This window comes from Oncorhynchus mykiss, chromosome 17, assembly GCF_057628025.1.
Source record: "Oncorhynchus mykiss isolate SJ-2025 chromosome 17, ASM5762802v1, whole genome shotgun sequence".
Lineage (NCBI taxonomy): Eukaryota > Metazoa > Chordata > Actinopteri > Salmoniformes > Salmonidae > Oncorhynchus > Oncorhynchus mykiss.
The window spans coordinates 53,770,885-53,784,005 of NC_143038.1; the positions used below are offsets into that span (position 1 = coordinate 53,770,885).

At 43.6% G+C, this 13,121-nt stretch overlaps 1 protein-coding gene across 4 annotated transcripts in view; it reads left to right on the top strand.

Moving 5' to 3' along the window:
* LOC110494487 (receptor-type tyrosine-protein phosphatase gamma) overlaps positions 1 to 13,121 on the top strand; it is a 316,560-nt gene that overhangs the window by 237,058 nt on the left and 66,381 nt on the right. For 3 of the 4 annotated variants that reach the window (XR_016488024.1, XM_036950543.2, XM_036950544.2), the window contains exon 5: positions 5,781 to 5,876. The exons of the other annotated variant lie outside the window; for it this stretch is intronic. Coding sequence is in view for 2 of the 3 variants with exons in the window: in XM_036950543.2 (XP_036806438.1) it covers positions 5,781 to 5,876 (96 nt within the window). In the remaining variant the exon portion in view is untranslated. The remainder of the gene's footprint in view (positions 1 to 5,780; positions 5,877 to 13,121) is intronic. 4 annotated transcript variants of the gene reach the window in all.

Sequence of the window (13,121 nt, forward strand, 5' to 3'; positions counted from 1 at the left end):
ACACACTGTACCGGATCACACTCAGTGTCCAGGACTCCTCCCTCTCACCCCTCTCTTTACTGCTGCTAAACCAATGGTCACCAACCCTAGTCATGGTGTATAATAGGGTGTGCATGCTTTTGTTCTAGCCCAGTACTAAGAACAGGAGATTCAGTTTAACAAGCTCTTGCAACTCTCCAGGATCTCTCATAGCCATGTCAATCACACTATGACCCACAGCACATAGTGCTCCAGTCAGACATGCAGCACAGTAAACTAAGACCACACACTAATGAAATAGGATCATTCAGGGGTCCAATTGCCCTCTGTGTCTTCCATTGAGTCTTTGTCTAATGTCCATCCTGGTTGCTGAGGTGCTCAAGTATTCTGTGTGCAGTGCGTGAAGGTTGTATCTTCTTGTCTGAGATGAGTATGGAGAATGTGTCGCCACCCGCCACTTCTCTTCTGGGCTGAATGCAAAGTGGCCAGTGATCCACAGCCCTCAGTATGCGGAGGTTGAAATATGTAAGACCCTGCCATGCCACTTGCTCTCCCTTATTTAGGAAATGATGTCTCCGCTAACTCAGCTAGCACTCTATGTGTGTGTGTGCGTGTGTGCGTGTGTGTGTGTGTGTGTGTGTGTGTGTGTGTGTGTGTGTGTGTGTGTGTGTGTGTGTGTGTGTGTGTGTGTGTGTGTGTGTGTGTGTGTGTGTGTGTGCGTGTGTGCATGCGTGCACACAAGTACTGTAGAGCTGCAATGCTGCTATTATTGCCATCAATTAACTGACAGAAGAAGCTGATGGTATTAGGGTCCAGTTTGCTCCATTCTAAATTCAAAAACACATATTGTACTATGGGCTCTACAGTAGGGGGCCAGAATTATTGGATCCCTTGATAAAGATGAGCAGGTTTTTGGCTAAAATATCCTGATACTTGGTAACGGTCATGATGCAAGGGCCCCAGGACCAGTGGAAGGAAAACAGCCCCATTAGATCAAAGATCCACCACCATATTTTACAGTAGGGATGAGTTATTCTACGTATGCATTGGGGTTTTGAAAACAGGGGATCCAATCATTTTGACCCCTATCTTTTAGTGATTTTATTATTACTTCTTAAAATCTTTTTCTCTGAGCAATTATATTAGTTTAAAATAATATAATTCCCCCCCAAAAAAAATTGCATACAATTATTTATTTGATACTTATTTGCTCATCTTCATCAAGCCATCCAATAATTTTGGACTCCATAGTATATTAGGAGACCACAGAACTGTTTACGCCTCAAATAGATCAAAGGAGGCTATGCACCCTGCTTTATGTCAGGATTACAGAAGTGTGGAAAATGCAACTGGAATAATATTGACGATGTTGATATTGTGAGAAAATGGATTTTGGCAGGCGCAGAATGTGTTCCCCTACAGCATTTATCTCCACAGCTTTCATGTAAACACACACACTCCAGAAGAAGGGAGCTTCACCTTCACACGATAGACCGTGGGGAATGAGAGAGGGGCCTGACTTGCGTGCGTGTTTGTGTGTGTGTGCGTGCGTGCGTGTGTGTGCAGGTGTGTGTGTCTTGCTACATTGAGGCATTGCATTCAACTTGTCATCTTAAACAATAAGGAGGAAATATATTTCATTCTTGCCAGGCTGAAATGTACACACATAAACCCTGTAATCCTACAGTGAAGGACCTCACTTCACACACGTCCCACAACCCGCACTTGATTTAGTGATGATACTGATTCTTTGACACACAGTTGATGATGATGGAGTGTGTGTCGCTGTGGTTCTCTATCATATTAGAGAGAGATGATCCCATCTGAAATACACACACACAGATCCTGGTGAAGATGATGTAGCTGTGTGGTTGTGTATCGTGTTTGAGGAAGCTGGTTCTTCCCTTAACATATTAGGAAATGCTGAAGGCTCTCTCTTCCCTGATTAAAGACCCTGATCTCTGAGTAGGACACACGCTACATCCTTAATCCCACCCACCGGGTGTGTGTGTGTGTGTGTGTGTGTGTGTGTGTGTGTGTGTGTGTGCTTCCGTGTGTAGCACATGGACGCAAAATGTACTCCTCAGTCATAAATGTCCAGGGAGGACGGTCACGTGTGTTTGTGAAGCAGAGATCCCGGGTTTGAGACAGGTATGTGCCGAATCCGGAGGAAGTTGTACTCGCTAAGCAAGCGGTGTGACGTCCTTTGCACGTACGTGTGTGCATGTGTGAGTGAGCTTTGCCTGCTGCATGTCACCATGACAACCGGCCTGATGGAGAGGACCGTGTTGGTTGTGCTATATGTGCGTGTGTGTTTATGAAAGAGAGAGAGATAGAAAGGGGGGATCTAACAAGCTATCTGTACATCCTTCCAGTCTTGAGTGGGCTATTTATACTGATTATGTTAACAGCAGGCTAACTAAGCTACAGTTCTAGGCCTCTATCTGTCTGGATCAGTGTGTCTGTGTCTGAGAGCAGAGTGGATGACTTACAGCCCATATTGACACTGCTCAGCCCTGGAAGGTCCATGTACGGTACAGGGTGTCTTTATGCAGCTCTATGGGAATAAATAAGCTGTAAATGATCTATAACCAATGTATTACCTTTGACCTAATTACATATTTTTTTGTAGTACTAGTAGTTTATTTCATTTGTACATGTAGGCCGTACTTGGCAGCTAAAAGCTGAACTGCAGTACACAGCACATACAAGTAAACAAAAAAATAATAGAACATTGCTTGAAATGTAAAACAAGCAAGCATCAAGTCTCTAGCTTCAGAGGGTGCCTGTGTTTGGTGAAGGCATCTACCGGTATTCTGCTGGCAGCCGGCTTGGATGGCAGCTGAGTTGGATGGTAGGGACAGTGTTGGTAATGATGGTGGTGATGGAGTTAGCTCGCTGGAGTTGTTCTCAGACAAGACATTGTTCTCGTCATTCCTCAGTTCTCTCGTAACTACTGGACGACTACTCCACCATCGATGTGTAGCACCCACTTGGGTGATGCTTCTTCTGCTGCCGATTTGGCCGCTAAAAGCTCAGCACACATCAGTCCAACGTATGAAGTCACCCTCAACCAGTGCAGGGCTGTGTATTATTCAAGGATTCAGAGAAACCCCACAGATGAGAGAGGAGTCAGAGAGCAGAACACACTCCCATTTACAGTGCCTTGCGAAAGTATTCGGCCCCCTGGAACTTTGCGACCTTTTTCCACATTTCAGGCTTCAAACATAAAGATATAAAACTGTATTTTTTTGTGAAGAATCAACAATAAGTGGGACACAATCATGAAGTGGAACGACATTTATTGGATATTTCAAACTTTTTCAACAAATCAAAAACTGAAAAATTGGGTGTGCAAAATTATTCAGCCCCTTTACTTTCAGTGCAGCAAACTCTCTCCAGAAGTTCAGTGAGGATCTCTGAATGATCCAATGTTGACCTAAATGACTAATGATGATAAATACAATCCATCTGTGTGTAATCAAGTCTCCGTATAAATGCACCTGCACTGTGATAGTCTCAGAGGTCCGTTAAAAGCGCAGAGAGCATCATGAAGAACAAGGTACACACCAGGCAGGTCCGAGATACTGTTGTGAAGAAGTGTAAAGCCGGATTTGGATACAAAAAGATTTCCCAAGCTTTAAACATCCCAAGGAGCACTGTGCAAGCGATAATATTGAAATGGAAGGAGTATCAGACCACTGCAAATCTACCAAGACCTGGCCGTCCCTCTAAACTTTCAGCTCATACAAGGAGAAGACTGATCAGAGATGCAGCCAAGAGGCCCATGATCACTCTGGATGAACTGCAGAGATCTACAGCTGAGGTGGGAGACTCTGTCCATAGGACAACAATCAGTCGTATATTGCACAAATCTGGCCTTTACGGAAGAGTGGCAAGAAGAAAGACATTTCTTAAAGATATCCATAAAAAGTGTTGTTTAAAGTTTGCCACAGGCCACCTGGGAGACACACCAAACATGTGGAAGAAGGTGCTCTGGTCAGATGAAACCAAAATTGAACTTTTTGGCAACAATGCAAAACGTTATGTTTGGCGTAAAAGCAACACAGCTGAACACACCATCCCCACTGTCAAACATGGTGGTGGCAGCATCATGGTTTGGGCCTGCTTTTCTCCAGCAGGGACAGGGAAGATGGTTAAAATTGATGGGAAGATGGATGGAGCCTAATACAGGACCATTCTGGAAGAAAACCTGATGAAGTCTGCAAAAGACCTGAGACTGGGACGGAGATTTGTCTTCCAACAAGACAATGATCCAAAACATAAAGTCAAATCTACAATGGAATGGTTCAAAAATAAACATATCCAGGTGTTAGAATGGCCAAGTCAAAGTCCAGACCTGAATCCAATCGAGAATCTGTGGAAAGAACTGAAAACTGCTGTTCACAAATGCTCTCCATCCAACCTCACTGAGCTCGAGCTGTTTTGCAAGGAGGAATGGGAAAAAAATTCAGTCTCTGGATGTGCAAAACTGATAGAGACATACCCCAAGCGACTTACAGCTGTAATCGCAGCAAAAGGTGGCGCTACAAAGTATTAACTTAAGGGGGCTGAATAATTTTGCACACCCAATTTTTCAGTTTTTGATTTGTTAAAAAAGTTTGAAATATCCAATAAATGTCGTTCCACTTCATGATTGTGTCCCACTTGTTGTTGATTCTTCACAAAAAAATACAGTTTTATATCTTTATGTTTGAAGCCTGAAATGTGGCAAAAGGTCGCAAAGTTCAAGGGGGCCGAATACTTTTGCAAGGCACTGTATATGTTCTGTGGCTCTGCTGACATGGTCATTAAGGACGCAATTTGGAGATCCAAGCTATTCCTTGAGAGAAGTGGAAGTTTTACAGATGGATCCCTAACTCTTTAATTCTCTCTCCCTGTCTTTCTCCTATTCTCTCTCCCTGTCTTTCTCTCGTTCTCTCTCCCTGTCTTTCTCTCATTCTCTCTCCCTGTCTTTCTCTCATTCTCTCCCTGTCTTTATCTCATTCTCTCTCCCTGTCTTTCTCTCATTCTCTCTCCGTCTTTCTCTCATTCTCTCTCCGTCTTTCTCTCTCCCTGTCTTTCTCTCGATCTCTCTGCGTCTTTCTCTCATTCTCTCTCGCTGTCTTTCTCTCATTCTCTCTCCCTGTCTTTCTCTCATTCTCTCTCCCTGTCTTCCCCTCATTCTCTCTCCCTGTCTTTCTCTCGTTCTCTCTCCGTCTTTCTCTTGTTCGTTCTCTCTCCGTCTTTCTCTTGTTATCTCTCTCTCCCTGTCTTTCTCTCGTTCTCTCTCCCTGTCTTTCTCTCGTTCTCTCTCCCTGTCTTTCTCTCATTCTCTCTCTCTGTCTTTCTCTCATTCTCTCTCCCTGTCTTTCTCTCATTCTCTCTCCCTGTCTTTCTCTCATTCTCTCTCCCTGTCTTTCTCTCATTCTCTATCCCTGTCTTTCTCTCATTCTCTCTCCCTGTCTTTCTCTCATTCTCTCTCCCTGTCTTTCTCTCGTTCTCTCTCCCTGTCTTTCTCTCGTTCTCTCTCCCTGTCTTTCTCTCGTTCTCTCTCCCTGTCTTTCTCTCGTTCTCTCTCCCTGTCTTTCTCCCGTTCTCTCTCCCTGTCTTTCTCTCGTTCTCTCTCCCTGTCTTTCTCTCGTTCTCTCTCCCTGTCTTTCTCTCATTCTCTCTCCATGTCTTTCTCCCATTCTCTCTCCCTGTCTTTCTCTCGTTCTCTCTCCCTGTCTTTCTCTCGTTCTCTCTCCCTGTCTTTCTCTCGTTCTCTGTCCCTGTCTTTCTCTCGTTCTCCCGAATAGATGCAGATCTACATGTATAACTCGGATGACTTTGACAGCCTCAGTGCTGCAATACGTCAGAAGAGGATCATTGCAGTGATGTCGGTCTTCTTTCAGGTGAGAACATTTGTCTTGTATTTTTGGCTTCTCACTCATAGGGTTTTGATATGACCCTATAGCAATCTATATGGCACATGGAACAACACATTGACTCACTCTAAATCAATGCACATATCAGTAGTGAAAAACAACATTACTGTTTTACCATCACTGCTGGGGAAGAAACACATTAATAAGCTTGGAAAATAAATGTGTTTCTTGTGTTGTCCCTGAGCACTGTGTTTATCTGTGCGACTGACTTGGCTCTGTATTGTCTTAAGTGGAGATATAAGTGTTGGTTGACCTGAGTGTGTGGGTCTGTTGGGCTAGCAGTGGGCGGGGTCATTGTCAACTCCATCACTCTGAATTGGCAGGATTAAAAGTTCATTTGATGCCATCGATTGCGTAAGTGGGATTTTACTTGGTCCATTAACTTTCCTTTAATACTCCCTTACACACACCGAGAGACATACACACACCGAGAGACATACACACTCACCAACACATGCACATCAACGCTTGCAAAATGCTCCAGTCCTCTTAGGTCCAGATTGGGCATTCTTTACTTGCGTCCACTGAATTACAGTGACTGTCTTTCTGCTCTCCCTCTCTCCCTTGCTCTCTCTCTCCATCTCTCTCTCAACCTCTCTACCCCTGTCTCTCCTACCAAGCACTGCAACACCCCCCCCCCCCCCCCCCCCCCCCCCCCCACACACACATACATTTTCCATGAAGAATCAGATAATGCACATCTCATAATATAATTTTTTCTATCTTTGATCTCCTCAAACTCAAACACTTGCTCCTCTCTCAAACAGTAACCTGCACCTGCGTGGGTGGGCGTGTGTAAACGGTATATGTTAACATGTGGAATACAGAGCACAGGGAAATGGAAAGCCTTAATGGCACACACACAGCTTCAGAACACTTTCCCTAGACCCCTGAAGATAGCAGTCATAACGTTGTCTTTTATAGAGGAGTGTGTGTACCCCTGAACGAGATCACACAGTAATAAACATGTGCAACCACACACACACACACACACACTCAGTGAACCACCAAACTGATTGTCAGAGAGCCAGTATCTGGCAGGCCTGGAGAGAGGATGTATCCCTCGGGGGTGGTTATCGTGAAGAGGTATCCTGTTAAAACGTGAGGCATTCCTCTATGGTGATAACCGTAAAGCTCCTCTCCTCTGTCTGCCAAGTTACACATCCCCATCAGGCCGCTTAAAAAACAACAACTAGCTAATAGCAACCTCGCCTGATTACAGACAATAAATCAGTTCACAAAACAACTACAGCAATTTACCAATCAAGTGACCCCTTCAAGGAGTGTCATATTCATGTGTGTGTACTGTATATATGCTGAGTGTACAAAACATTATGAACTTTCAATGACACAGACTGACCAGGTGAATCCAGGTGAATGTTATGATCCCTAATTGATGTCACTCATTAAATCCACTTCAGACAGTGTAGATGAAGGGGAGGAGACAGGTTACAGAAGTATTTTTAAGTCTTGAGATAATTGAAACATGGATTGTGTATGTATGTCATACAGAGGGTGAATGGGCAAGACAAAAGATTGAAGTGCCTTTGAACAGAGTTTGGTAGTAGTTGCCAGGTGCACTGGTTAAGAACTGCAAGTCTGCTGGGTTTTTCACGCTCAACAGTTTCCCGTGTGTATCAAGAATGGTTCACCACCCAAAGGACATCCAGCCAACTTGGCACAATTGTGGAATGCTTTGGAGTCAACATGGGCCAACATCCCTGTGGAACGCTTTCGACACCTTGTAAAGTCCATGCCCCGACGAATTGAGGCTGTTCTGAGATTAAAAGGGGATGCAACTCAATATTAGGAAGTGTTCCACTCAGTGTACATCTGTGTGTGTGTGTGTGTGTCTCAGTCAGTGTGTGTGTGTGTCTCAGTCAGCGTGTGTGTCTCAGTCGGCGTGTGTGTGTGTGTGTGTGTGTGTGTGTGTGTGTGTGTGTGTGTGTGTGTGTGTGTGTGTGTGTGTGTGTCTCAGTCAGCGTGTGTATGTTTGGTATTTGGTGTTTTATTAGGATCCCCATTAGCTGTTGCAGCAGATCTTCTTCCTGGGGTCCACACAAAACATGAAACATGTCATAATACAGTATAATAGACAAGGACAGAACTACATCAATTTAAAAAAGGCTGACGTAGCCTCCACATCAACACATACACACAAACTATCTAGGTCAAATAGGAAGGAGGAGTTGATCCGTGAGGTGTTGTGTGTGTGTGTGTGTGGTGATTAGATTGCTCTCCTCTCACTGTGGCATGTATTAATTTAATGATGTATGTTGCCATACAGGACAAATTGGCCCTATCGGCCCGTGTGAGCTCAGGGCTGCGGCTTCCATTGCTTTTGAGGCCCACTCTCGTGCTGTGCCCAGCCCCCTGATTGAAATAGATTTTAGTAGTAACATCTATCATTACAGTTTTATTGGCTTATTTACAGTCGACATGCTCAGTGATTCACCATACGGTCATTCAGATAAACACACGTGTGAGTAGAGCAGACCAGACCCAGCATCGCTCACAGAGGCTTACTACTCACTGGAGCATGTGTTACTATGGTAACAAGAAGTTTACTTCTGATCAACTCAGCCAAGGTGTACAGTACATTAAGGAGAGGCAGTGTCTTACATGTGATGCAGCCATAGAAATAATGTGTTGATGAAGGAGTTTTTTGTCTTCTATTTAGGTGACTCTCCATTCCTCACTAAATCAATTACCTCCAAATGAAGTTAATTACACTATATGCCAACAGTGCTAAACCCTACAGTGCTGCTTTCAATTCAGCAGAGTACTTGCTACTGGAGGAGAAATTAGTTCCAGCTTTTAACAGAGAAACAGAATTAATTCAATGTAATTTGCTGTAGTTGCATTTAGCCATTTCTTAGTTTAAGTGGTAAATTGAGGAGGAGGTGAGGCCTGGTACTGTAGTGTACAGGTAGATTATGCTTTGGCACTCGATCCAGGGTTGTTGTTGATGAAGCGGGATGGCATAGCCACTTAGTCTCTGCTTCCTCCCTGTGACACCAGTCACCCTAGTTACAGAGGGACATTTCTCAGCTTAAAGAATGGATTGCCTCCGACGTCACTGTCCTCAGAAACAAGATGGAGCTCTTTATATTTATATCGGCGCAAATTAAGTTTCTGTTTCTTCATTAGGTGTGACTTCTCCCTCTTAATTGATCATAGGTGCTATTTTTACGTGTATAGATATGATAAAGGTCCAAAAGCAATAAGCACACTTGCGAGAAAGTGACACAGCTATTCTTTAGCTCTCACGTCGTTGGGAAGGCAAACGCAGGTGTTTCAACTGCTCTCTGACACTGCAGAGATATCCTCGTTTGTCGAACAATCCCCTCTCTCCCTCTCTTGGCCTGCACTGCAATTAAAGTCTCATGGTGCAATGAGCCAAGAGTCTCTTGAAGGTACAGTAGCTTCATTTACAGTTGCCCTTTATTCTTCACTTCACTGTTTCATGTGACTGTAAGGAGATACAGAGAGATTCAACAGGCCTTTTGGACTGATAATAGTAAAGAGAAGTGTCGTGGAAAATTGCAAGATTATGTTATAATGCTTGTAAGATTGTTATAATGCTTGTATTACATTATAATAGTTGTTACATTCGACAGAATAGAGTATTGTGTGTGTGTTCCACTGTGGATGGGCCTCTATGAGATAGCACTGACAGAGGAGATTTACGATGTCTTTGGGTAATAAAGCCTAAAGAGCATTCCAGATAACATGAGCTAATGGTTCTGTTCTATGCCGTATCAGGGAGAGACAGTTCCCTTTTGGAGTGAGGGGGCCAGACACTGGTCTTTACAATGAGAACTGTTGACACAGCAGTAACTATCTGCCATGTTTTATAGATATCTTTCATTCAAATCTTAACCTTTGTGAACTGTTCCTAAGATCTGTGGTTCGTCATGTAGGGGGTGTATCTTGGCTATAAAAGATCTTTGTACTTTTCTGTTGGGACTTTTCAATGGTTCATTAGAGATAGCGCATCATTGAAAGTCAAAAAGGGCTATTGCAAAGCTCTTATTAAAAAAAGATGTAGTTTAAGTATCTCTGACTGGTGTGTGAAGTTGGTAACTCTCCTCATTCGGTAAAGCCGAAAAATGCCACGACAGAAGTCAGGGAGAAAGAATCAGGGCGGTTGGATGGATGATAAAGAGATGAGATGTCACATGGCATTGGCCTGATCTTTCTGCCGTGTCATTGTAGTGTGGTGTGGTGACTCAGGCTGCCTGTGTGGGGAGAAGAGAGGGACTGTGCTGTGGTACTGACAATGCAGAGACAAACACAGTGTGTGACCCCATGGAGGAGGTTCACATGGGACAGAGCTGTGGGTTTAACAGACAATCATTAATAATGAAACTATAATTCCCTTGGTCACACTCTCCATCGCTCTCTCTCTGCCTCCCTATCTGTTTTTCTCCTATCACCCCTGTCTCTATCTTTGAAGCCATCTCTCTCTTCCTCTCTCAGTCTGTCTTCGCAGAGGGCTATCTTAAGTAGGAAGATTTGGCGCAGGGCTCTGCTTAAATAAAACCCCAGTGCTGCTACAATCATTCAGTACTCTCTGTGGTCTGCCATCCACCAGAAACACCTTTCTTTGATGTGTTTAAAAATAGCGGGACAGTGGGAGAGAACTCGAAGGAGTGTGGTAGATGTGCAATGCCTCACACAGTGACTGGGAACAGAGGAACAGAGGAAGACAGTAGGTGGTGACAGAGGTGGCTGAAGAATAGACCTGGACTCAGGGGGTAACTGCACAACAGAGGAGTGCCATGGGAGGGTTAGGAAGAAAGGAAGGTAACAGTGAAGGTTGCCCCTGAAACTGTGTGGTTACTCTCTAATCCTCTTCACATTGATGTCCTACAGTAGGGGTCTTCCTAGTCTCTCAATGCAGGGAGACAATGAAAGAAAACCATTGATTGAAGTGTATTGAAGCTCAGTGTGGGGCTTTGTCCCAGTTAGGGTTGAAAAGGGAGGGTGTATTACTGGAAACTTTAAAAGTTTACCAGTAAACTACCAGAATTTGTGTATCTTTAAAGGATGTTTTGTAATCTATAACAAGACATCTAGTGAGGCTTTTGGGTAATTCCGATTATCACAGGTGTCTGTAATTATCTTTGGCCCTCTGTGTGGCCTTATCACATGTAAAATATGTGAAATAATTAAAAAGGATTGTTTAATTTTTTTTTTATAAACCATCAACTTAGTGAATACAATTGGTGTTTAAAATGAGGATTTCAACATATTTTTTACGGACATTTATTTATTTTACTATGGCAATATGCATTTGTTGACAGTGTCATGGTGTCAAATCCCATTGTTGATTAGATGCTTTTTTCATTCATTTCACAATTTTCTCTTGAACCATAAGGTCTATCCACTAGGAACTCATGAACAATTTGGACACATATAATCAATTAATACTACACTATAAATGCAGCATGCAACAATTTCAAAGATATTACAGAGTTACAGTTCATATAAGGAAATCAGTGAAATTAAGTAAATTAATTTGGTCCTAATCTATGGATTTCACATTACTGGGAATACAGATCTACTGGTCACAAATACCTTAATGAAAAAGGAAGGGGGGTGGGATCAGAAAACCAGTCAGTATCTAGTGTGACCTCCATTTGCCTCATGCAGCAAGATACATCTCCTTTGCACAAAGTTGATTAGGCTGTTGATTATGGTCTTCGGAATGTTGTCCCACTCCACTTCAATGGCTGTGCGAAGATGCTGGAAACTGGAACTGGAACATGCTGTCGTACACGTCGATCCAGAGTATCCGAACAAGTTACATGTCTGGTGAGTATGAAGGTAATGGAAGAATTGGGAAATGTTCAGCTTCAAGGAATTGTGTACAGATCATGGGGTCGTGCATTATCATACTGAAACATGAGGTGATGGTGACGAATCAATGGCACGACAATGGGCATCAGGATGTCATCAAGGTATCACTGTGCATTCAAATTGCCATTGATAAAATGCAATTGTGTTCATTGTCCATATCTTATGCCTGCCCATACCATAACCCCACTGCCACTACCTCTACCAACCTGTACCCCCCACATTGACTCGGTACCGGCACCCCCTGTATATAGCTTCATTATTGCTATTTTATTGTGTTACTTTTTCTTAAAACATTTTTATTTCGTTTATTTAGTCAATATTTTCTTAACTCCATTTCTTGAACTGCATTGTTGGTTAAAGGGCTTGTAAGTAAGCATTTCACGGTAAGGTCTACTACACCTGTTGTATTCGGCACATGTGACAAATCAAATTTGATTTTGAGTATGGGGCACTCTGTTCACAACGTTGACATTTACATGGTCTTGTAATGGATGCGAGCTTTGACTGGAAGCCAGTGGAGTGTGCGGAGGAGCGTGGTGAAATGGGAAATCTTGGAAAGGTTGAAAACCAGGGGGGCTGCAACGATCTGGATAAGTTGCAGGGGTTTGATGGCACAAGCGGGGAGCCCTGCCAACAGCGAGTTGCAGGGGTTTGATGGCACAAGCGGGGAGCCCTACCAATAGCGAGTTGCAGGGGTTTGATGGCACAAGCGGGGAGCCCTACCAACAGCGAGTTGCAGGGGTTTGATGGCACAAGCGGGGAGCCCTGCCAACAGCGAGTTGCAGGGGTTTGATGGCACAAGCGGGGAGCCCTGCCAACAGCGAGTTGCAGGGGTTTGATGTCACAAGCGGGGAGCCCTGCCAACAGCGAGTTGCAGGGGTTTGATGGCACAAGTGGGGAGCCCTGCCAACAGCGAGTTGCAATAGTCCAGACAGGAGATGACAAGAGCCTGAAATATGTGGTATTTGGTATTTTATTAGGATCCCCACTATCAGTTGCAAAAGCAGAAGCTACTCTTCCTGGGGTCCACACAAAACATGAAACATGACACAATACATAACATTAATAGAAAAAACAGCTCAAGGACAGAACTACATCAGTTTAAAAAAGGCACACATACTGTAGCCAACATATCAATACATACACACAAACTATCTAGGTCAAATAGAGGAGAGGCGTTGTGCCGTGAGGTGTTGCTTTATCTGTTGTTTTTTTTTAACCAGGTTTGCTGTTCATTTGAGCAATATGAGATGGAACGGAGTTCCATGCAATAATGGCTTTATATAATACTGTACGCTTTCTTGAATTTGTTCTGGATTTGTGGACTGTGAAAAAAAACCTGGTGGC